Genomic DNA, 25,540 nt, shown 5'->3' on the forward strand with positions numbered 1-25,540 from the left:
TGCCGGCTGCAGCCGGGCACCGCGCATCCCTGCTGGGCAGAGGTGCTGGGCGCGGATCCCGGGGCATCGCACCCACCGGCCGTCCCAAGCTGTGGGTCCCGCGCCTGAGCTGCCGGCGGGGCGGGCGGCCGCCGTCCCTCCATTTACCTCGGGAGCGACTACATAAAAAGCAGAAGAAAATTGGTAGAGGGAGAGATTGCTCATGAATTTTCCTATTTGTTTTGCTGGGTTTTGAATTACTTTCCTCCACTGAACAAACCCACCCATCCGCATTTGCATAGTGTGAGCCCATGACGGGAATATTTAAAATAAAAGGCCCGAGCAGCCCTGCTATAGTACCAGGGATTCTATTGAATGTGTGAGAACAAAGTGTTGCTTCTTGTCCATGTATCTTCAAGTGAACCGTTTCCAGATCCATTTAAACCTAACAGCTATTTGACCAAGAATTTGTGTTGCATTAAATCCTAAATATATTTATTTTCCATTTCCCTGAATTCCCATCCTTTCAGCGGAAAGCTAGTGGGTGTTTGTCTTTCATATTTATACACTGTCATTACAAAGTATCAGAGCATAACTTTGGAAAAATAGCTCTGCCACGGAAATCTCGTCTGCAATTACGAATGCAGCTCTTGGAGAGTCTCTTCAAAATCCTCAGATGAGAAGTGCGAGATAGAACTATAGCATTTATTGCCGTGTCTGTAACGGGATGCTGAGCTGGCTGGATGCCATGGTGCTCCATGGGAGCTGGGTGACCGGAGCCAGGAGGAGGGTGATGGGCTCCCTACGGACCCTGAAAGGGCTCGGGCGAACCCCTGCTGGCTGCCGCCCGCCTGGGGTGTGTGCAAGCAGCATGCAAATTTTATGGCAAATTTTCTACGTGAACCTACATGAGGCCGCACGGCTGATGCAGCCGGCGATGGCCTCTCCTCCCGACGGAGAGCCGTGCTCCCGCCGGGCCGGCAGAACGGGAGCAGCCAGGGCACCCGGCGGGTCACCTTTGGGAACGGAGGAGCGGCTGCCCTCCTCGGCGCAATCCTGCTAGAAAACACAGAGTAAATCGCGCCTGCCAGTGATTTCCTTCAAAAAAAAAAATGAAATGGAACTGGAGTTGACTTAGGATATAGATCTCTATCCTCTCAGTCATTTTTGTGCTATTTTTTCATAAACTTGGCTGCTTCTCGTTTGCCCTCTAATAATTCTCTGAAGGCTCATTTCCCCTGTATAACTCTGTGTAAACACGAAGTTGAGGAAAGGGTATTTAGACTCATCCTTCAGGAATGCTGTTTTTGAGAAAATGCTTGTTTACCTACGTCAGTAATTTTCAAAAATATAATGTGCATTTGAAGATCAAAGATAATCATGTGTGAAAACTCCAGCATTTCGATCAGGTCGAAACTCCTGCAGAATTGCATTTTCACCACCGCTCCATGCAGGCTTGCCTTATATCATGAAAACAATGAAAAGGCAAGTGATCCGCCAGCTCTAACAATAGGAGGATTAATACCGAACACCTCCGATGGCTGATGGCGTGGGTCCTTTATGACATTATTCTTCATGAGTGAGGAGGGACCTGATAATTCATGTTATTAGGTCTTCCCTCACGAGTAAAGATAAATGTCATCAAAGGTAGGAGCCATTATGTATTCTATACAATGCAAGTTACCTCGCTACAATTTTTTCTCAGTGTATTTTCTTATTGTTTTATGTATGCAAGGGACAAAATATTTGTAAAAGCTCATAAAAATTATTTTTTAATGTATTTTTTAAGACTACAAAAGAATAAGTCATCGATGACATGCTCGGCACGCATCACATTCTCCTTTTTCCCCAGTTTGCAGAAATGGACAAGCCTGGGGAGAAAATCACAGCTCTGGTTCCCCGAGTACCAGAAATGCATGAAGTCAGGTGTAACTGGGGAGCCGGTAGCGAGGCAGAAGGTGACACCCCGATCCCCTGGCCAGTGGCCAGGCTGGGCCAGAGCTGTCCCAGCGGGTCCCACTGCACATCCCCACTGCCCCCGGCACCCTCCGAGGAGTTCAGTTCTGCCCAGCACCCAGATTTTGAGTTTTCAAGAAACCCGTCCCAACTGGGTCAATAAAGGCACTGCTGAACTCCGCTGATAATTGTATACAGCACCAGTGGCTATAGGCACGCCATCGGATGAGAATTGGGCTTCCCATTAAAAAAAGTAACAGCAGTGACAAAATCCCTTTTTAAAAATTTCAGTAAAGCAAAGAGATTAAAAACCTGACTGGTAGAGAGTCCAAAACCTGCAGAGCCCAAGAAGATCTCTAAACTGACCCTTTGAAAAAATCTTAGGAAATTTTCCTGAGTGGCTGATTCATACAAGCTGATACCAAATAACCAGACAGCCCTGAGCTGGGCTCGACAGGGCCACTTTAATTTTACCTACGTGAATGTGTGAGTGTTTGTATAAAGTAACTTATTCCATGGCATAACACTGAGGAAGCTGTTGGGGTGTCACGGACATCGGTGATGTTGGGGATTTACAGACAGTTGTGCGGTGCGGGTCCCAGCTGCCTGCCTGGCACGACTGTGAGCCCTTGCGCTCCTGTTGGCACGGCACGGCACGGCATGGCATGGCACAGCATGGCACAACCTTTAAGGTAGGACAGCAAAACAGCCAGGAGACCATGTTGTGTTGTTTTAATTTATAAATAGAATGAAAAATGAGGGGACTGTGTTAGCGTTTCCAAGGGCAAGATTGGGGGTGCCCGCGCCGCGGGGCTGTGCTCGCATGGACCTCGTGGCGGGTTCAGGATGCCTTGGCTCTTTGTCTGTAAAATGTTCGCTCTGCATTATTTATCTGCACTGGGTTTTTCTGGGCTCCGGTCTGCTGGCACCACCAGCGTGGCAGTGTGGGAGCCCAGGACCCCCCCAGACTCCGTCTGGCTGCTATCGCCAAGCTGCGGGTGTTTCAGCGAAGCGCTAGTGAAGGCATTTGAAGTGTGAGTGCCACACTCGAGGCGGTGGGGCAGGACACCGAGAGCAGATGGCTGTCCCGGTTGGAGCGCCTGGCTGCACCACTGGTGCTGGTTTATCCTTCTGCGGCTTTCCAGCCTGTGGGAGCCTGGGGCTGCTCCCACACCCTTGTCCCTGGCAGAGCACCGTGGCTGCGGCACCATACCGGGACCCTGTACGCGATGTTTCTATGGGCTCAGAGATGACCTGCAGCATCACGGTGGTGGGACAATTCCTAAATCCTGTGGCTGGAGGTGATTCATCAGGCGAGGCAGGAAAGGATCCGTGCCCACGCCTTCAGCAAACAGGAATATGCACGTACACACAAGGGCAATTACTTTGTGCGAATGTGACAAGAGAAAATTGAATGTAAAGTCTGCTGTAAACAGCCAATAAATCTTGCTTTCTATGCTCAGTTGAGGAGGAGCCCAGGTGTTTGTAAGTCCCTGTGTAGGTAGCGGGAGCGCAGCTATGCACGTGGTGAAAGGGGACGGAGCGGGGACTGGAGCTCTCTGCACCCCGAGCGCATTCACATGCATCGCCCACCCCTTGGGTTGCCGGCCTCGGAGCGCCCATCACTCCTGTATCCCTGGGTGCTCAGTCAGAGGAAGAAAACCCTGGAGACGCTCCCAGCACCAGCCCACGGCTCCCTGCCAATGTGAGCGATGCCCAGATGGCTCTGCAGAAACCCGGCTTGCTCCCCAAAGACTCTGTGTGGCGACCGAAGGGGGATGAGGAGGATGCCCACAGGGGCAGCAGTGATGCTCGTGCACTGGTAGGTGCCCACCCTCACGTCAGGGCTGCTGGGTTTCCCCAGGGGCATGCCCTGCAGCCAGGAGAAGATGCAATGTGTGGTCCGCTCCCCCTCCCCTTCTGCCCCAGGCACGGCCCCCGCAGACCATCGCGAGCCCATGGACCATCCCGGTTCTGTTTGCCCCCCCCGGCATTTTTGCCCCAAAGCCCCGGCAGTGCAAGCGCTCCATCCCATGCCAAGCTGCCCTTGTCTCTTGGGGCTGCGGAGGACACCTAGGGACCCCAGAGCCGCCTTGGCGCTCACCTTCCCTGTGTCCCACTGCCCCACAACAGGCATCGGGGTGTGGAGAGGGCGATGCCCTCCCAGGAGCCGGGCTCGGGGCATTTGGGGGCCCTGGAGGTGGCACGTCCCCCCCCACTGTCGCACCCCGGGGCACCCGTCCCCAGGCGAGGGTGGGAGCAGGGACGGGGCCGGACAGAGCTGTACCCAGAGCTGGGGAGGAAAGTTTGTAAAGAAAGTACTGAACACAGACTTCCCGGGGTATCAGAAGGAAAATTTATGCATCGCCTTTGAGTTCAACTTCTCCATTAAAGCTTTTTCCCTATAATCTAGGGAGTTCTTATCTTGGTGACTTATGATGTTATGGAGGGGCTCATGCATGGAAAATGTCAATAGAAATAGTAACTCTAGAAGGGAAGGGCCTCCTAATTAGTCCCCATTTAGATTTTATGATGGCTTTGAGATCTGCTCATCCTGACAGTGCGCACTCTGGTTACATATTGTTCTAGCCTGAGGGAACCATAGGAAAATCCAGATTTATTGTACCTATCATACCAGCATATTTCATTTGCCATTATGAGCAGCCATCTCGCAATGATGCAGGAGTATTTATTACAGATTAAATTGTAGGACCTGGATGGTTTAGTGAGGTTCTTGAGGTATCATTTATGTCATTAACTGGCTCATTATCAGATCTGCAAATCTCAATTCCTTTTTTTGTGCCTTCTGTTTAAGAGTGGGGACCTGGGCTGGGGCTCCGGCAGGCTGCGGGTCCCGGGGCGTGCGTGCACGCCTGCACGCGTGTCCGTGCATGCACACGCGTGTGCGTGTACGCGTGTGTCCATGTGCGTGGTGCCGGGGCACGGGGGAAGCGCAGCCCCTGGCTCCTGCCTTAGGGAGAATGGGCGCTGGGAGCCGGGGTCGGGCTGCTCCGGCTCCCCGGGGACCGTTGATGGCAACGCTTAATAACCGGCTACGCACGTGCGTGAAAACAGGACACAAACCTGCCTTGAGCGAGGGTGGCGTTTCACCCCGTCCTCTCCCATATGTTTCTGTACCAATTCCTCTCCATTAAACCGCAACTTAGAAAGGAAAAGCTGAGAAAGGCAGTGGTAGGAGAGGAGGTAATTTAACTCTAATTATTTAACAAGTCTATTCCAGGCGTAAGCTTATTACCAGTGGCGAAAGAATACGTTGGATTTTTTTTTTCTCTCTCTCTCTCTTTTATGCTTTATCTCTACTTGGAGAATTATTTGAAGAGGTTTAATCCAGCCTTGATTGTTGTTGTTAATGGGAAAGGAGAATAGGTTATTCTTACATGTGCTCAGCTGCTCGACTCTCCAGAAAAGTCACGGAGAGAAAGGAGCTTTCAGACACTGCCTCTGCTCTTCGATTTAGTGATATTATTTGAATTTATTGTTCGATTCGACTCACGTGTCCTTCCTTGTTGGTATTTGCCCTATTTACTCTCCTATATTGCTTTTTCATAAAACCAGGGAATGGCATTTAAGTTGTTGTGTTCTTTGGTATTAAAAGGCACTCCGTACAAGCCCAGGAGCACATCCCGGATTGCGGGGTTCAGGGCACGGACTGCGGCAGAAGGTGCCCCACTGTTTGGTTGCTGAGATTAATTAATTCAGGTGATGGCTAATATTTGAGGGGAAACTAAAGCGTGGGAAGTCAGCAATAATGCATCAAAAATACAATCTCTTCTCTCCCCTCACTTTGCAAGCCAAAGGCAGTGAAAAGACTTCTGAAGGTGTTTAGATTGGTTGATTGCACCCGAGAGTTATTTTGGTAAAAGTAATAATTTGGGGGCTCTAAACTCATGGCATTAAGAGGATAAATACAGGCAACCACCTCCCCAGGGCCGCTTACCGCAGGGGGGAGTTCACCGGGGCATTTCTGACGGCTTCGTTGCTGCGTGGGTGCCTGTACGGCATCGTCGCAAAGGGAGCAACCGCGCGATGCTCTGGCGCAAGGAGGGGACCACTCGGGGAAGGGAGATGAAGGGGAAATTCAAGCCCAAGAAAGGTCCTTCTGGGATGTCTCCGAAACAGACGATCAGCACCCAAACATTTTCTGACCGAGACTGAAAACAAAGCAAGCTGCCACGCAGACACCTCGCGTTAGACTTGTTGCTCGCAGCCCAGAGCTAATAAAGTGGTGCCAAAAGGTCGGCGGAGAGAGTCTCGCCCCCTTCCACTAGCCAGGTCACTGGGGGGCTTCCCCACAGCTTCGTCCTTGTTACGCTGATCGGGGAGATCTTGCCCCAAGGACGCCTTAAACATCCCCCTGTAAAAATATGTACACAGTTTAACCTCCAAAGTCTGTAATACATTTTCGAGATCCGTAAAAATTAACGCTTCGGGGTTTTTGGTGTGGTGCTACTCATTTTATTTAACATTTTGTACATATCTCTTAACAGAGCTGTCTGCTCCAGAGTTAAAATGTGCAAACCAGGTTGAAAATAAAAGGCGTGAGAGTATTTAGACTGGACTTTTTCCCAGAAAAGGATGAGAATCCCCTAAGCATTAAAAAATGTTTAAATGAGATGCTTCTCTCTGTAACTTATAAATGGCCCTTTCCTCTTTATTTAATTTATTTTGCATTTTCCTTTATCAATCTAAAAAAGGGGGCATTTATAAACTTAAAGGAGAAGAATTTTTTGATATTTATCTCAAATCAGCCTTCTAATATCTGCCTTCAGTGTTCACACTCACTAAGGAAATCTTAAATGAGAATGTAAATAAAAGTGGCAATGTGTGTGTCTTGTTTTAAAGAATATTTTCTGTTCTGAGCAGCTGCAGTGCCTTAGGTAATTTAGATATTTTTGTGTGCTTTAAAACTACAACTGCATCAGCGAGGAAAGCATCTGTACATAGAAATGGATATTGTTTAGCTATTCCCTCAGTGGGTATTTTAAAATGAAAATGGATTCTAATTATTAAAAATAATAATAAAATCCCTTTACCTGAGTTGATAGCCAATTACTGAGAACTTAGTGCTAAATGAGTCGTCTCTCCCAGCCTGTATACTATAGGTACCCTTGAATAAATACAAATCTGCAATGCTATAAATAGGCTCCTTGAAATAAAAGTCTTATCTGAGCCTGCTTTGTAATGCTGCTCTCGCCAAGCTCAGTCTTTGCAGTATAATCTTAATATTGAGCTTGCTCGTTAATCTCCATTCCTTTTTTAGGTTAGTCTAGACTGTTCTGGTAGCGGTGGTGCTAGCTGGGTTGCCGTAGGAACAAGGAATTCAAGTAAATATGCTCACAGAGAAGAAATGTCTACTAATTAAATGTGAATAGCATTGATAAGGTGCCAGATCTGGTAAAATGTAGACCATAATGTCCTTTGATGTCGTTCATTAGAAAATACATATATATATAAAAAAAAATATATATACATGAGAGGTTTGCAAGACTTATATAGGATACATATACTTCTTTGTGGGGAGAATTACATATGTTGAAGACGGCAGCAACATTTTTATATGGAAGTGGTGCTTTATATGGTTTTGTTCCTTTTGAGGCTATAAATTCTGTAATCTTAGGCGTATATCCTTTTATTGCATTTACATGGCAGATAAAGACATTTGGTTCACTGCTGCGAGTGCTGGAAGCCCTGATTAATCCCTCACCAGCACCTAGCTCGGTTTTCACTGCCGGGATACGTTTTTTCTCATCGTTCTACAAAAAGGGACCCCGCACCCGTGGGGTGCTGCTGCCCCGGCGGGGGGGTCCCACCCTGCCGGGCGGATGCGCACCCCATTGCATCTCCCTGGCTGCCTTGGGGGGACCCATGTGGCTGGTCCTGCCGCCTCTTTTGGGGTGTCCCCGTGAGCAGCTCCGGTGCCCTGGGGTGCTACAGCCCAGCAGGTACAAGGGGAGCCGGGGGGGCGCGGGAGGCCACAGCAGCATTCCGGTATTGTGGTGGCTATGGTTGTCTTCCAGTTGCCAGCAAAAATGGAAGAAGAATTGCACGCTGCGTGGCTGGTTTGACAGCAGCTCCATCCCGGGTCTGACCCCCCCGGCCATTGCCCTGACTGGACACAGCCCCCCCGGACTCTGCGGTGGCCCCCAGGATGGGGATGTGGCCAGGACACGGACACGGCTTCGGGACCGGGATGCTGCCTGCCAGGCATGCCACGGGGGTCAGCCCTACACGAGCCCAGCTCGGAGCTCCCGTCCCTGTTTATTTATCTCTGGACTGGCAATTTTTGTTCTGATTCTGTGTTTCAGCTTGGCCCCCCTCCACAGGACTTGATGCCTCGGTTTACCCTGGATACAAATGGGATAATAAAACTTCTGATCTCCCTGACTCCTCTTTGTTTGCTACTTAGCTGATTCCCTTTTTTTTCCAGGCAATGACTATTTGATACTGCATACATAAATCAAACCCAGCTAGAGCCCCAGTAGGTACTGGGGCTGTTAAGCGTGCCTAGCAAAGCTGGCTGATCAGGCATCCTACCAAAATCCAGAATTTTCCAGCTATCTAATTCTAAAAACAAATGAACTGCAAACATTGCTAAATACACTAATGTTACAGACGGGGAAACTGAGGCATAGAAAGAAGATGCAGATTTTATTTCAAAGCCTCTAATATTGGAAAGTTGGCTTCATTAGCTTATGCTTCCCAAAATACCAGGGAAATGGCTGGGTTTGCTGAGCACATTAATTACGTGCAAGGGCAAAAACGGGGTTTGCTTTTTGCATGTATCACCCACCCCCCAGCTCTTCTGCAGCACACAAACATCACCTGGCTCTTTCGGTTACCTTCACAGAGCCAAGGACTCGGGGTCAAGATGCTGAGAGAGCATACATAAAATGAGAGTTGATCATCAAAACTCTTATAGCAACACTTTGGAACGTCATTGTTCCCTGAAAATGATATGTGCAAAGGTTTCCTGTAAAGAACAATGTTTTTACTAAATCTGTGTGCAGAGGATATTCTACCCACCGGACAGCAGCTTCTCAGTGGAGCAGAAGGAAAGTATTCTTCATCTGCATAAACATGTAGGCTCTGCGAGCGCACTAATTTCATTCTCATTTTTAATTACAGTTCAAGGACTAAATTCATCTCAGTCATGCTCATGCTTAGGTGAGATAAATCCAATGAGGGTCCCACAGCTTTACAGCAGTGCAGTAGGAACAGGATTTTGCCTAATTTCCTGATGCCCCCTCTCCCCCATGCTTGCCGGGTGCTTTTACACTTAGCCTTGGCAGTTTTTTTTCACACTTGCCTTGGCTTTCACACTTAGCCGTCTCCCCGAAGGGAACAAGGGTCAGGGCAGAGCTTCACTGGCCTGAATGGTTCCAGGTTCTCTGCTGGCTTTCCTTGAATTTTGTGATCTTCTGTCCATCTCCTGGTGTCATCACTTCGGTTCCTCCCGTCCGAGTGTGGTAGGAACCAAAAATGCCATCCTTGCCCTCCGTGCCTGGCGATGCCCTGTGCCGAGAACCAGGAGTGTTCCCAGGCAGGCAGAGTGGGATGATGCTGGGGCTGCCTGGGACCCCCAGCCTCCCCGCGACCACCCAGCTCCTGCCCCGGGGGAACACTCCCCACACCCCATTTTTCCTGCTGGCCAGGGACAGGAGCCACAGGACGAGGAGTAGGGATGGTGGGAGCCTCCGGCCCTGGCTGCAAGAGCTGGTGGCCCAGAGCCCTGGGGTCCTGAGGGACTGGCCAGCGTCCCCCCTTACCACTGAGGGTCAGTCCCTGCCCGGGGGGGGGGGGGGGAACGCCTTCGCCCACGGGCTCATCCCCATGTTCACCCGCCGGCTGTCCAAACCAAGACGGGGGCTTATCTGGGGACCGGTGCTTAACACGTGTAAGTAGTCACAGGATCAGGCCACCAGCTTTCCGACCCTTAGCAGCCATGGTCCTCACCCCCCTGGCCCCCCCCCCCAGGCCCAGCCTGCCCCCTCAGCGCCCCGTGGGCGCAGACACTGGTGGGCATCAGGAAGCCGCAGCATCTTTGTGATTAATGGTGCCCGGCCCGGCTGTCGGCATGTGGCACGAGATGCAGATGATAGCTGGCAGATCGCTACTCTGATGGAAAAGTGTCTGGAAGAAAGACAAGCTGATCTTAGTGCCCCCGACCATTTACAATTTATATGTCCTTGTCAGATAGGGAGTTTGATGACTCTAATGTCATGTTTGTCCTTCACCCTGAGAAAATCTCCTTTTAAAGATCACCAGCCCATCTCTATTGACAGTAACTGTGCAGGTCATGGTATTAACATGTGTTGGATTTTTCCAAAATGCTGATCTTTTTTAATCGTAAAAAAAGAGCAAAAAAATAAAAACCTGCAATTCCCAAACCGGACGGGACTCAGACAGAGCTCAGCTCTAGAGGCGAATTGGGGCTGGATGTGGGTGAAGCAGCAGCCTGCGTGGTGGTGAAGCCTGGTTTGCTCCTCTAGCGTAACCAGGGTTTGTCATGCAGAATTTTTTTCCGCTTCTGAGAAAGGCTCTCTGAGATGCGAATATTTTCATGCCCTCTCAGGAGACCTGTGCTCAGCCCTGGTACTTTCATTTCCCACAAATCCTGCACTCGCACAGGACAGTGGGCAAAAGCTGTGCCTCTCCCAAGAGCAGGGAGCCGCCAGGTGAGCACGTGCTGGGGTTGTAGGGAGCCTTGTTGCCTTTCTGAGCCAAAGTAAGAAACTCCCACCACCAGAAATTAGACTAAAAATAGTAAGGCCACTAATCTGCCACCCTTGCCAAGGCAGGTTTGTTCTCTCCAGAGGTTTATCGAGTGCCTTGTTCAGCAGAGTTCCAGCTATTCAAGTGATGCTGCTTCCACCACATCCCGTGGGAGACCACCAGGGATGCTCTGCGAGACAAAGACATTTTTTGAATTTCAGCCTTCTTTTTATTGCTTTACTCCATCTCTCGGTGTTCAGCCATCCTTGAACCACTCTGCACTTGACCGCTGTGTTGCATCTACCTTTCAAAACTGCCGCTGTCAAAGAGCCATCAAAGTCAATGGGCCTCTTACAGTGGGTGAGAGAGTAAGCTGACCCCCCAGGTCTGTGTGCTTGTGGCCAGCAGAAGCTGGGGTGCAGGAGAGCCCCCCCATACCAGCAGCAAAGCCAGTGCTGAGGGCTGGGCGAGCACTTCAGATCTGTGGGGCAGAGCCAGGGACGAGTCTTTGCTGCACATCCGGGGTGCTGTTGCAGTGGAGACCTGCCTCTAGCTTTCCAAACTCACTCTCTTTTGTACAGGTAGGTCCAAAGATGTCATTACTGACGATGCGACTGGTGGCTGCGTGCTGGGGCAAAACGTTTTCGCTTGCTCGACCTTTTTCAAATTTTATGCTCACACCTATCCAGGCTGTGGCCGAGAGGGAGAGCGTTGAAGAGGTGACCCCGCTTTTGCCCGGAGGACTCGGCCAGCCGGGGCTTTGCCTTCTGCCACCCAGCAGCCCCGCGCGGCGGCGGCTGGACCCCCGCCTCGGGCTGACCGCCCTGCTCCGGGCATCCTCATCAGGCGGCAGGTCCTCCGGGGCTCGCAGGGAGAAGGTTGCTTCCTCACCCCACGCACCACAATTACACAGGCTAATTGAGGGCACGCCGCTAGTTGCGGCGGTGGCGGGGGGGGGGCTCGGGAAAGCGCGGGGCTCTCACGGTGTGCCGGTGCCACCAGCGTGCTGCGGGGAGGGGGCAGACGGCACGGCTGGGCTCCCAAAATCCCGGGACAGTGCCCGGCTGTGCGGCGACGGCACCCTAAAAAGCCGGGTACGGGGGGGTAATGGCGAACCCCTCCGCTCTGCTGCCGTTCATGCCAGGGTACTCGGGAGTACAGGACGGGGTCTCTCAGCTGGTGGCATGAGTCCTTCGGGGGCGAGAACTCAACAAAGGACTTTATTTATTTAGGGACACTCCCTAAAATGTAGTAGAACATGCTTTTATGTCTTTGCGGGGTGCCTTGTATGACTGAAAGGTGGCAAATCCCACACCGTGACTGCGTGGGTCCCATCAGCCTCCCCCTGACCCCCATGTCCCACAGAGGTTCCCGTCCTGCGGATCCACCTTTCAGACAGAAACCTCCCAGCACTGGGGTCTGTCCCCTTTGTAGGATAAGATGCATTTTAAGAAGGAAAAAGCAGAGGTACTGCAGAGCCTAAGCATTCGTTACCTCTTATGTGCTCAGACATCCATGTTTTATAGTCTCAGCTTTACTCTTTGGAGAGCTTTGGAAAAGGGAGTACAGTATAAAACATCTTCTGAAACTCTATCCCAAACATTTAAAGGAACCATGTTCCTACCCCTTTTATGTCACTCTCCAGCGCCGCTCCAGTGATCACAAGTCACAGGACAATATTGTCACTTTGCTCATTTTGGAGACAGCTTTGAGTCTGAAGTTCTCACGTGTGCTCACGTCAGTCACAGTGCTCATGCCCTCAGCCTATGTGAGAACAGCAATAGTACTAGGTGACGTAACCAACCGGAATCCAGCCAGTCTGTGAAGTTAAGACATTAAGAAAATAAAATTAAGATTCATAAAAAGTCAAAAGACTCTTTAAGGAAGAAAGAAGAGATGTGTTTCTGACAAGGCTACTCAGTGTCGGTTCTCCATTGGGTGCCGTGGCTCCTGCCAGCTCTCAAGAGCTGCCCAGCTCTGGGGGGGGGTCATTTCATTAGACACCGAAATTAGCCATTTAGGCCAAAGCACGGGGGTCAGCGGAGAGACACTGGTCGATACCTCAGGACTGTAACCCCTCCCTGTGTACGGGGTGTCCCCTGGAGCCACAGCGGGGGCCAGCCCCCGCGACCCCCGTGCTGTCCCCGTGAGCGGGGAGCAACTGGAGACCAGCTCACGCTGGGGTGAGAGCGGGGAAAATGAATGTGCATGAGTACTCCCGTCTCCTTCCCCAGGTGCTGCCGGGTCTGCGGCATGCGAATGTCAGCAGGGCGAGGGATGCATCCCCGGGGAGCTGGGCCAGGAGCCGGGCAGTGGCGGCACCCCATGCCCCGTCCTTTCGGGGGGCTCCATCCATCGGCTGCCGTCGCTTGCACAGGATCCTGCTGCTTAGCTTTGCAAAAGAGGAGAGAGAAGAGGATGGTCGCTTGGGAAGTTATAAATTTAATGGACAGTGGGTTTAACTCTGGTGCTTATGTTATGAAATGCAATGATTACACGGTGCGGGAACACGCGCAACTGAATTCAGCCTTAAAAATAAAGGAAACCAAAACAACTGCGAGGGCCTGACCCCGCAGCTCTCCCGCCTGGGAAGGCAGGGCGCACTGCTGTGTTTGTGCAACCGGAGCCGACGGCTCAGCTTCGCATCCATGGGGGTGCAGTCTTTATCCAGGGCACACATGTAACTCCCATTAATTTAAGGGGAATTATGTGAATTGTACAGCAAGAGTTGACTATACTCCTGAGTATTGCTGTTATTATGTTTACCATCAATATTCATGAAGTCTTCTTAAAAAAAAAAAGCGGCAGCAGGGAAAATTTGCTCTAAAATAGAGAAGTGTAATATCTTCTGGGAGCGCTTGTGAAAGCAGCATTTCTTCCAATATATTTTCACTATGTATTTCTTAGAGTGTTGTCCTGAGTTACGAGGACAGTTATTGAAAATAGCAAATTGTCATGATACTGCACATCATCATTGCAATGTTTGGCCTCTTCAGGAAATCAATTGGTCTTGATTAATAATTTGCTTTGGAGTTTTCCAGCCTAGGCAACTCCCACGTATAAGCAAACATGTAACTTTAGAACAAAGAATCGCACAAAAGCCTGCTTCTCCTTTGTGCGGTGCTTTATTTGGGTAGATGCACCAATATGGTTTGTATTGAGTGCCAAAAGACAAAATTTCTGTGGGTGTTTCTTCTGCTCTGAAAGTCTGTTGTCTTTTATACGTATCACAGCATCACTTATGACTCCTTCACAGGCAGCACTTTGATTTATGCAAACAACTGTAAATGGTTTATACATTTGTGGGGAAGCAAGGGGTAGCGGGCAGCAGCGGGGGCTGCAGGTGAGGAGGAGGAGGAGGAGGAGGAAGAGGCTCTCCATCCCCACCGCCGGGAGCCCGGCCGTGCCCCGGGCTGTGCCGGGGCTATGCCGGGGCTGTGCCGGCGGCGGGGCAGAGGCTGCTCTGCCCTCTGATTAAAGCCAGCAGAGGGAAAAAAGGCAGAAGTGGGCCCGTGCCTTCTGTCGCTGCCTCCAGCCGCGGCCCCGCAGCAGCCTGCCAACAGGGCACTGCTCTGCCAGTTGTAAATTTTAATTGGCCATCTGGGGAAAGCACAAACCACTGACTAGAGATTAATCAGTAAATTAACCCAGGCATAATACACATTTCCCAGCGGGGCCTGGGCTGCTCGAGGCTGGGGCGGAGCAGCCGGGGATGCGGGAGGACTCGTGCAGGGATGCTGTTATTGCTTACCGCCGCACCGCCGAACATCTTCCCCGTGTCCCGAAATTCCCTTCAGCGTGACCTTGGCGGTGCCCCTGATTTGTATGGCAGTTGCAGAGAGGTTTCCCTGTAAGTGCTCAACACAGATGGCACAGGTACCGCTGCCGCCGGAGGAAGAGTTGATGAATCAGTGAATGTGACAACTTCCCTCTGGTGAGCTGTTCGCTTGGCTGTGGAGCCGCCTCCGGGAAGAAACAGCCGTGTACCTGCGGCTGTGCCCGGCAGGGATCGCAGGAGGTCCGGGCTGTGCAGCCAGTGCCCAGCCTGAAAGCAGGGTTGGGGATAAACAAGCCCCCCCCCCCAACACCTCCATCCATGGAGGGCAAGCTTTCCCATCCACTTTGTATTATTCTTCAGCCTGAAGAAAAATTTCAGGCATCCCTTGCATAGCAGGAAAGTCACCTCTGGCTCGAGCATCCCGCCCTGAGTGCCTCTCTAGCTGCAGAACCCTGACAGGGGCACGCCGTGGGCAGCAGAACCTCAAGCTCTGTCTCAGCTGCCCAGGGAAGGGGCAAAACCCGCTTTCCCCCCGATGGTCACGTCCCACGCCAGTGGCACGGGTGGCAGGAGTGGTGGGGAGGAGCAGGGGGGTAAACACTGACCGGTGGCAGCATCACTGCCCAGTCCGGACTGCAGGAGCCCGGCAAGGTTTGGGTTCAGACAAGGACATTTCCATCCACATCCACATGGCAGCGCGGTGCTGGCGGGTACCAAAGCCTGGCTTGTCCCACCGCTGCGGGCGGCACCGCAGCATCCCTCCCTCCTGCCCGGTGGTCCTTGCCTTTGCAATGGCCCGTGAGAGAGCCAGGATCCGTCCCCGCTCCCTGGCTGTCTGCAGGCAGCCCCCGCCAGGGCTGGGGGACGGCGGGCGAGGAGGGAGCTGACCCATGCGGATGCAGTGGCCACCACGTCGAGGGAGAGGGCCAGGAGCCCAGGCTGACATACACCCCCCCACTGAGAGTACCGCTTTAGCAAGGGTTTGTCTTTATTGGCAATTATCACGCAGCTGCATTATGGCACACGTTTTTCTTGCAAGGCAAACGAGAGGAACCCCGCTTGCAATGCGATGTTTCGGGGCAGAGCTAATAATCCTCTCCTATCACAAATGCTGGATGCGGCATTAGACCGGGAGGAGACTCTCCCCGTACCACCCAACGGCATTGCATAGGTTTATACCAACTTTCCTGTGCCTTTCCCAAACATGCACAATAAAAACTGTTTCTGTTGGAGTGTTGAAATTCAGGTAGGGTAGCTGGAGGAGAAATCCTCTTCTACTTCCCATCCGCACAGCTTCTAGCACAGTCCTGCCAGACCTATGTGACTTCTGAGTGCTGCAGCTGAGCAGGAGCGGGGGGAAAGAAAGAGGGAAGGAAAGCAAAACAGCCAAAGAAAACAGGGAAAGTCAAACTCAGCAAAATTCAGCCGCGTGACAGGTAGCTGGTACACGGCTCAGTTCCACCCAGAAGCAAGCGCAGCTCACCCCGGTGTGACGGCTGCCTCGAAGCGCAGCGCGCTCGGCACGGGGAGCTGCAGCCGGCGCAGGCTCGTGCCCTTGCAATGGTTTTGCTCCTTTGGCTGGTGCGCTTGCCAGCTCCCCCACTCCAAATTGCCCAGCCAGATCCTGCAACAGCTCCTAAAGCCGCCTGGGCCTGGGGATGGCTGGTACCCCACTGCTCTCAAAAACGTGGTGTCAGGGACTGTACCTTGACCTGGACCCTGCCAGGGCGCTGGGTGTTTGATAAACCCCCTGCTGCTGCAGGAGACAAAGCACGTCCCCTTCCACCTTAGGATCACAAATCCTCCCCGGTGACCCAGTGTCCCCTGGTCCTGCCTGACCCCCACACCGCAGCCTTCCCAAGCCTGACTCCTAGTTAGCATTCTCCCAGTTAGCAACGAGATCAAGCTTATCTTGACAGATATCCTGATTGATTGAATAAATGCAACTAGTGCAGCCGGGTGAACTGCACTTGCGCTCTGATTCTTATTTTCCCCCGGACATAAATCTTTGCCCAGTTTGTAAAGTGCTTTGGGATATTTGCAGAAAACAGCCCTGTGTCCACAACTACTATCGGCTGCGTAAGTACATCTTCTCTACTAGACTTGCTATTTTGGGGTGAAGTTTTGTAGCATGGTTCAGTTTATTAGCCCCTAGGATTGACTCTGTCAGTCTCTGTCTGTTGCCATAAAGAATGAACCCTGCTCTTCTGAATTTAAACCTTTCTCCTAATAAGTGGTTCCTTAGCTGTGAATATATGGATGCACCATTGTATCATGTCTGTGATTTTGCATTTTCCCCACTGTCTCTTCTGCCTGACATGATAATAAGCTATGTGTTAAGCCAGAAAAAAGCAATTTTCTCCTGAGGTTAATTTCTTTGGATTGCCCACCTGAAGTGGGGAGTTGCATATAAATTCTAACTTGTACTGAAGTGGAGAAGATCGAGTTAGTTAGTTTTTTGGCATAGATGATACAGTGCAAATCCTTATTGACATACCGGGTGTTTTGTTCTGTCTTCCCAGCAATCGCCTTTGGAAGAAAATGATATTAAAAGCAGTCTTTGGCTTCCTGGGTGCCAGCTGTGTGCCCGTTCCAGCAGGGAGGACCCCCTCTGTTTCTGCAGAATATTTGAGCCACGTATGCCACCTCCGACCTGCTGCCGGCCACTGCTCTGGAGAGGTCCACGCGGCCGCTGAGTGGGTGAACAGGGGTGATCTACGGTGTGAGCTTTGACTGGCTCCCAGCAAAACAGGGCATCCCCGGTGACCCTAGCGCAGAGCGGCACGGTTTGGCCAGGAAAGGCTGTTAGAGTTGGTGACCGCTGCTCGCCCTCACCATGGGTGCTGTGTTCCTGCTGCCAAGGAGCAAACCCTGCTTGGAGAGAGAACCTCAGGGATAGTGCAGTGCCGGAGAACACGCATGCTCAGGAGAGGAGCCGTCACTCATTTGTCCGTGAAAACATAGCATCGGCTGTGTCTAAGACAAGCCTTCAGAGGCACCATCCTCTTCTGCTGGCGGCACTGGTGTGGTGTGGTCCCACTTCACAGGACGTAGAGAAGATGTGCCTCTTCCCATGGCACCCACCTCCCATCTGCCGGGATGGGGCCGGGGCCGAGACGTCGGGAAACGGAGCCTTGCGAAAGGCTCAAGGGGTGGCCCCGGAGAGCGTCAGGCATCCGCAGGCATAGCTCAGCAGGGCTGCTGGAGGATTTACCGGCTTGTGGGGCAATGAGCCCGGGTATTTCCTCACCTCAGTCCATTTTCTTGCAACTGAGCTTAAAAGTCTAGAAATTTTCCATCCTTTATTTCCCAGAGCAGCACAAGCTGCACACCTCAGCATCACTCAGTGTTTCACAGAGAGACAAAAACTGTGGGTTTTTTTCTGTGTTGCAATTAATATGTAAAACTCCTAATTAATGATGGGTCTCATAGCAGAATGCATAAGTAATTCTTTTGTATTTGATAACAGGGTATATTTGAGGGGCTCTACACCTAATTATTACACACCAATTTCCTTAAAGGGTGGGCAGCCCTGCTTTCCCGACAGCACCCAAAAGAGGCACTTAACTACATGGGAAAAACCTCTTAAGGGCTAAGGGGAAATGATTCGGGTTGATGATAATTCTTCACCCTTACCAAGAAAATAGAAATGGTAGTGACCAAGAAACGTACTGCACTCCAGTGTTTGTGTTGGTGTGGCTGGGAAAGAGCCTGTCCTTCCTCAGCTGCAACTTCAGTAAGGCCCACGTATACAGACAGAGGGTTTTGCTGGAACAACATCGATGCTTCAGTAATTGTAATTGTTAAAGTCTCATCAGAGACTGAGAGCTACAATGGCATCTCCATGCTCCCCGAGCCCGATAGCCCGCCGTCTTATTAAGTGGCAAAAATGTCCAAATTCAGTGCCCAATTCAACCAATACCATTGAAAGAAGGAAGAAAAAGGTGGCTGGTGGCCTCAGAAATTGGATTGTGTGTAGCTCAGGTGGACCGCGACCCTCCTGGGTGAGGGTCCTGGTGTGTAAATGCAGGTCCTTGCAGCCGCTGCAGGAGAGAAGGTTTTTCAGGAAGGATTTGGGGGAGAAAAAGTTTGTGTACTGGGGAGGGCCAGGCAGACTGCTGATTCCTACTAGAAGTGACTGTGAAGAACATACGGTTTAATTTAATGCAGGAGACTTTGTAGATTATAATTGACTAGATAATTGGGAAAGGATGATAATTGTTTATGAGAGGGAGGGATTTAGTAATTATTCAAAGCTGTTTTAAAAGACTTATAAATACTCCTTGACAAAGGCCCAGGAGGGGCCAAAACGTTGGCTCAATCATTTCCTTACCTCTCCAGAATTAATGTTTAAGCATGTATGATAAATCAGTAACAAGGTGCAGTACACTGCTGAGCACTCGCAGGTGCTGGGGCGCAGGATGACGGAGGGATGCCCCGGGCCATGGTACCTGTGCCCAGCCCAGCATCCCCATCCGCTTCTCCCAGCTACCGGGAACCTGGTGGAAATGCCTTGGCACGGAAATTTGCATGGGGATGTACAAAAATATGCATGTGCATGTACAAAACCATGCACAAAAGCTGCTAAAAAGGAGTTCGAAAGATGATTTAACCCCAAAGGCACTACCAGTGTACCTTCGAAGGTACGTGTGCGCTGCAGAAACGCACACAGGAGTGCATCAGCACCGGTCCTTTTGCAATTACATTGGTTTCTTTTACCCTGAAGAGGGAACATTGGTATCAATTATTTAAAATTCTGGACTGTCAAAATATATGTGAATAAACAAATCTGAGCGGGCAAACAGCACTCACGTATACCAAATATTTCTTCTCTTCAGCATGCCTCTCCAGAAAAGCCTGGACGTGTATCTAAAATAATTAGATTTTGTTCAGTAATCAAACTCAATCAGATGGATTCTCTGTGAACTACTTTTATACCCACAATGAGGAATGTGTGTCGTTCTCTGTGCATTTGCATATTTTTCCATAAACCTAAAACCAATCAATTTTGAAGAGTTATGATAATATAAAGAATCTGAGGCAATTACATGTCTTTTAAACAGGGATTCAAAATGCATTCCGCTGACAGCGTTCATGTCATAAAACAGTCAAAACTTCTTTAACCCTTTTAGCGACATCTCCATAAGGGCGGATGCCCGGGACATCGCTGGCTGCAGGAGCCGATGGCCGGAGGTGCAGCCGGGGGCCGTTAATTCCCCCCGGTCGTTAATTCCCCAGGCACGGCCCGGGGCTGGTGCTGCTCTTGCCCTTACACACGGCGCCGAGGTGGAGCTCGCCTCACACGGTGTGGAGCGGCGCTGCCAGGGGACCCGTCCCAGGGGCTGATAGGCAAATTAGCAGTGCCACATTTTCCTCAGCGATTATGCCAAATATCACATCAGCCACCATATGGGCTTGAACACAGACTTCTCGGGGATTTCATTTTCATAAACAGGGAGGAATTATGCAAAGTGCTATAGGTAGGGCTTAGAAATGTTTTTTTAAAACATCCATTTGGTGGAAATGACTTTTTAATGGTTTTTCTCTGTGGTTACGCCTGGCCACAGCAGCCTTTTCCCATCTTTATTAAGTAGTTCAGACTTCTCCTTTCGCGCTGTTAACGCTTTGATCCGGAGAAAGTCGAGCACCTCTGGGAGCCTGAGCGTGGGAGTTTGGACGGGCACCCTGAGCTGCACATCCCCACCTAACAAGCTTCACTTCAGAGGGGAGCTGGCCTCAAAACCTTGCTAAGCATGCATAAAAAGGGAATTTTCTTCAGTGTATTTGGGGCCCTGCTCTACCTTCAGGAACCAGGAACACGTGCTATCCTGCAGAGCCCGTGCCCAAGGGATGGGGCAGCTCCAGAGCGCTTTGCCATGGCTGAAATATTCCATTTCTCGACATAACTCCTCCTTTTTAAAAGCCATAACCAACTGAAATATTTTATCAGTGAAACTCTTTTGTGAAAACAAAATATTTCATGGAACCAGACCACCTGTGCCATCGCAGAGACATTTCACAGCTCTTCATTTTGGGTTTTTGTTTTCAGTAAGAAGGTACTCATCGCATCTGGGGAAATTCTTACTTAAAGAATTCCACTTCCTAAAAACAACTAAAAAGAGTTTAGTTTTAATGAGATATACAGCATTTGGGGCTTATGTCAGGACAAAAGAGGCATTAAATCAGCTAACACACTGAAAACACCAACCCACTGTCAGTCACCGAGGAGAAAGGATGGAGAAGGTGAGACCTGCCCCGTACTGGTAAAGGCGAGAAGTCCTAAAATGAGTTCAAACCCCATCCAAAGGCTATTGAAACCAACAGCACTCAGCAAAACCTCAAACGAGTATGTTTAGGACTGCTTTAACTTCTCAATCCCATTTTTCCACCTGTTCTGAAGACAAAACTGATCCCTCTCTTTCTCTCGGGAGGAACCAATTCTTCATTCTTGCTTTTTGGTCTCATTTTAATACATTTCAGCAGCCTGTCCAGCCAGGCTGTGGCAGAACCTCTCGATGTGACACGCCATGGCTTTGGCCTAAACAAACTTTCAGACTGCTCTGAGTCTTTTGTCGATTTATAGAAAATGGGAAAAGTGTTCCTACGTATTTCTTGCACGGTGACAGACAGCATCTGAATTCAATGTTGACTCATACAGACTATCTCTTTTTCACCTAGGAAACACCCTTTGGCTGCAGAGCACTCTGTAATATTATTATTTTAAAATAAAGAGCACAAAAGTGTACTTTTTACTGGTTACAGACTGCAATGCAGCTTTTACAAACAGTCTGTATTTTTAAAAGTGATTTCTCTTAATGACCCAGCCAGTGTTCTTTCAAAGTGGTGGATTGCACTGGTGTCCATTAATAACTTTGCCGTTATGTTTCTTTTTAGAGTTTTTGAGGTTTTTGGCAGACAGTTGTGGTGGATAAATTTATACTGCGTGAGTCTTTGAGTTTTTATTTGATACCACAGACAACACTTCTGGTATTTTTTAAATACGGCAGGGAATTATTTAGTGAAAACAAAGAGCCCTTGGGTAATTACTGAGGGGGGGAGGGAGAAGATCACATTAAAGTGATTTTTAAAGACCTGTTCAAATTTCATATTTTTCCCTATTAGTGACAATTGTGTCAACAATGGATAGAGCAGCTCTCTGGGGTACACAGAAGACCCAAACCACCAGCTCTCTGCTGGGCCAGGGGAAGAGAGCCTGTTTCTGCCTGTACTTTTCCATGCTCTCTGTCTTTGCAATAGCAAACTCTTTATTTATTGCAAAGCATTACAGAAGTAATTCAGTGCATAAATAAACCAGCTCAGAGGGTGTTGGGTTTTTTTGTTTACATAGAGAAGACACTGAATTCATCCTTTTGTGCAAGGGGGACCTCCCTCCCAGCGATGGCGTCACCAGCCTCTCTGCCGTCAAAGAACAGGAGGAAACGCAAAAAGCCTCGTAACGAGGAATTACTTACTCTGTGCTACATTAAATTACATCTACGCTGAGATTAACGCCAACATTTATAAAGAAACTACATCCACCTTAGTGGCAACAATTAAAACACAGCTGTCAGGTCCCCATCCGTCTCGTGTGTGTGTGTAACATGCCTCAGCTGAAAGACCGACATATATCCAAGGAATAGGCTCATTCAGGAAAAACCAGGTGGAGAAAGAAGATATCTACAGTGTGCCTGACAGGGAGGAAAGCATGTTTGCTCAGAATATATTGGAGACCCAGATTCAGAGGAGGTCATGCTTGTGAAAATATTACCACTGTAATATTGCCAAGGTCATGTCTGAAGGCGGGTTTGGGCTGTGCAGGAGCTGGCATGTTAAATATGTGCAGGAGCAGCACACCTGGAGCACCCTCCCTCTCCACCGCCTGCCCTCCTTTTCCACCCCAGAGTTAAACGCTGTCGACACGTTTCCCTCGATGCGCCTTCGCCTCCGTCGTCTGACCTCCCCGCGGCTCGTGGACCCCTCGTCCACCCCAGAGCCTTGTGGAGCCCTGGTCCTCTCCAGACCCACTCCTCGCCCTACAGGGCACGTTTCCCCAGCTGCGAATCTGTACTGGTGGCATAACGGTGGCTGAATTGCCCTGCTTTCAGGAAACTTTTAATCAAATGCAATTTCAGAAAAGCGACTATTTAATTTTGGCCTTAGCTGTTGGTCTGCTCATTGGTGGATCCGTTACTACAGGCGAGAGAGACCCCGTCCCTTCTCTGTGACCTTCGATCAGAGCAGAAAGGAGGAGTGGGTCATTTGCAAGTTCGGTATCTGGAGGACCTAGGAAAACACGGGGCTAGGGGCAGGAGGAGGTAACAGGCACCAATAAATGTGGTTTTCAGATCGTGTCACTGGAGATGAAGATTGCAGTGGCAAAAACTTTGCAGATCCACCCAGAAGACAACAGCCCAGTGATACTGCCTTTCTGGGCTGCAGCGATGTGCGGGTCCAGAAGAGAGGAAGAACAGGAATTTGCTGCGTTTTATCAGCGCGAGTTCGTTCAGGTATAACCTGTGCTCCTGGCCGGGTGGGAAGGGGCAGGGGGAGGAGGGGTCGGCAAAGAGCAGCCGCCACAGTTGTTTGTGAGAGCCGGGGATGCCGGCAATGCTCGCTGCAGACCCTCAGTTCATGTAAATTCATATTTATTCGCCTTGTTGTTCTTCTGAAAGGTGGAGAAATTCATTCTGCCTTTCTGTCATTTGTTTCCCTACCGGAATATCTTTCACAAACATTTCCAGTGTTCTCTCCCCTTGCAAATGAGTAATGGGGGAAAGTAACTTCGGAAATGACATTGCAATGTAATCATCCATATTGTGTATTGTGGTTAAAATTGATTAAAATAATATTGAAACTCCCCCAAGGGATTATGCAATTATAAGTCAAGTCCCAAATGGAAAAGGTTTTTGAGAACTTGGCAGATGTCTTAATGAAAATGAAGCATTATAGTAATATATTAGTGCTATTTGTATATTATTGACAGCAAGATCACTAAACTGTATAAATTACTGTCCAGAAGAATGGCTGAATTGTTTTTCTTTCAGGAAATTTTTAATAAAATATAATTTCAGAAAAATAATTGTTTAATTTTGGCCTTAGCTTTTGATCTGCACATTGATGGATCAATTATTAAACTGAGTTTTAGCTACTCATTTGCTCTGAAAGTTGACAGTTAAATATTTGATTTTACACCCGTTTTGTTTTATTACAAAATAAATTCTGGCTAATGCCATAGACTATTACTTGCAGCCTTGCAATAAGAGGTAGTGGAAGGCTCCCAACTTTTGTTTGCCGTAATAAAGCTGCTCTCCTGGCACAGCCTCTTCTGAAGGCTACCATGGAGCGAAAAGTGGGGATGCCGAGGCGGGCAGGCTCCCCCTTAGGAAGGCAGGTAATCGTCTTCCACTTGGGCAATTTTGAACCCTTTAAAGCCTGCCTCATTAGGCATTCACTTAAAAGGGCTTGGGATTTGGTTGTTGTTTTTCTTTTGCCCTGCACAAAGCAGCCCTGTATAAATACCAGTAAATACAGTAAATTCGTATCAGTAGATTTATTCCAATACAGGAATTTCTGTTTCAGTGGTTAAAAAATAAACTGCTTGCCTGCAACTACACAATATTTTAGTCTCTAATTTTAAAAATATGCTGTATTTTAATATCTTTTTTTAAACAGATACCAGTTTTTATGAAGCACTACATGAGTTGCTGATGGATAAATCACCCAAGCATGGTTAAAGAGACCCTAATCTCCAGATGGTACCAGATCCATTTAATTGTATCCTCTGACCTCATCTCACCTGAGCCTGCATTAAAATCATAATACAGTTCAAGTGTAAAAATGATATAGTGTTTATTCGTCCTGTTTATAGGGGGGCAAACACACAGTTAAATTCACATGTCGAAAATTAGTGTAGTCATTTGAAAAGGTTGAGTTAGATCAAACTGACTCTCAGCATTTTATTTGCCCTTTTTTATTTCAATGGCTCTATTGCTATAGTTCGACATCTTTAAATGATGGAGGATGCTGAGAAAGAGGTGAAGCGGGCTTCTGGGCACGACAAAGGCAGACCCTTGCATCAGCCACGGGGCCGCATCCAGCCCTGGGGAAGGGGGATGGAGCACTTGGTCTCATTTTTAATTTGCGCCATGCATAAGGAGAGAAGGCCGCACGCATTGTAAATCCACTGCAAATATTTTAATATCTCAGCCCAAATCAGCCCTTCCCTCCGTGGTCCCATTTTCACTGCTCTAGCACACGGGCATGCCCCTTTCCACCTGGCAGGGTGTCCTGCACACACCACGGGAGAGATGCTTTTTCCCCCGATAACGATTTCCAGCGTGAGCCCGCTTTCCTCCCCGCTCTCAGGGCATCCCCCCGCGGGCTGGCCGGGGGAGGCGTTACAGGGGTGCACTGCCCTGGGGCTCCCACCCCGCCGCGGAGCTCCCCCCTCAGGGCGATCACCTGCAGGCAGCTCTGCCTGCACTGACACCCCCGCCTCGGCGCTTCACCTGAAACCCTTGCTGGTATCCCCTAAAATAGGTATTTTTGCGGCAGGTGGTCAAGCTTTGCTGACTGGTGATTGTGGGAGTAATTAGTTACCCGTACTCACCCCAGAGTTACACACATGAATGAAATTTCATGTGAAATGCGTATTGACTTGTGCATCGACGTGGCAGCTTCTCTTCGTCACGTAAGAGCAAAATACTTCTCTGTGGTACCGCTCCGCAAAGGGGCTGAGCCCCAGCCCAAGGCGGGGTGGAGGAGAGGGGGGAGAGGAACACAGACAAATAACCTAAATTATTATGAATGTATTGACAGAGCCAGGTTAGCAGTTTTACTGCAGATATACTAGATTATAGAGAGAATTGAATAATTTATCCAGCAATTTTCACATAAGCAATATTATTAAAAATGAAGACATGAAAAAAGAGGTTAGTTATAGTGGAGAATATATGTAGGCCATGAATAAATGTATTAGGCAGTAAGAATAGTGAATGTTTTAGTAGGTTTAGACTAGATTAAAAAAACCTGCATTTGATTTCAACTAAGTCCTAAAATATCTGCTGAGACAAAAAAAGCACCGCTTACGATCGG

General features: G+C 49.4%; 1 protein-coding gene across 4 annotated transcripts in view; it reads right to left on the minus strand.

Annotated features, from left to right (window-relative positions):
• The window catches only part of GPD2 (glycerol-3-phosphate dehydrogenase 2), a 143,201-nt gene that overhangs the window by 12,504 nt on the left and 105,157 nt on the right, over window positions 1-25,540 (minus strand). Inside the window, exons 17-18 of one of the 4 annotated variants that reach the window (XR_011324237.1) lie at window positions 24,962-25,179; window positions 24,298-24,893 (exon numbers count right to left, since the gene is read on the minus strand). The exons of 1 other annotated variant lie outside the window; for it this stretch is intronic. Coding sequence is in view for 2 of the 3 variants with exons in the window: in XM_069780612.1 (XP_069636713.1) it covers window positions 25,133-25,179 (47 nt within the window). In the remaining variant the exon portion in view is untranslated. Of the gene's footprint in view, window positions 1-12,128; window positions 12,488-24,297; window positions 24,894-24,961; window positions 25,180-25,540 lie in introns of those variants that run through there. 2 more of the 4 variants (XM_069780615.1, XM_069780612.1) reach the window with 2 other exon arrangements.

Source organism: Haliaeetus albicilla, chromosome 4 (genome assembly GCF_947461875.1).
Source record: "Haliaeetus albicilla chromosome 4, bHalAlb1.1, whole genome shotgun sequence".
NCBI classification, from domain to species: domain Eukaryota; kingdom Metazoa; phylum Chordata; class Aves; order Accipitriformes; family Accipitridae; genus Haliaeetus; species Haliaeetus albicilla.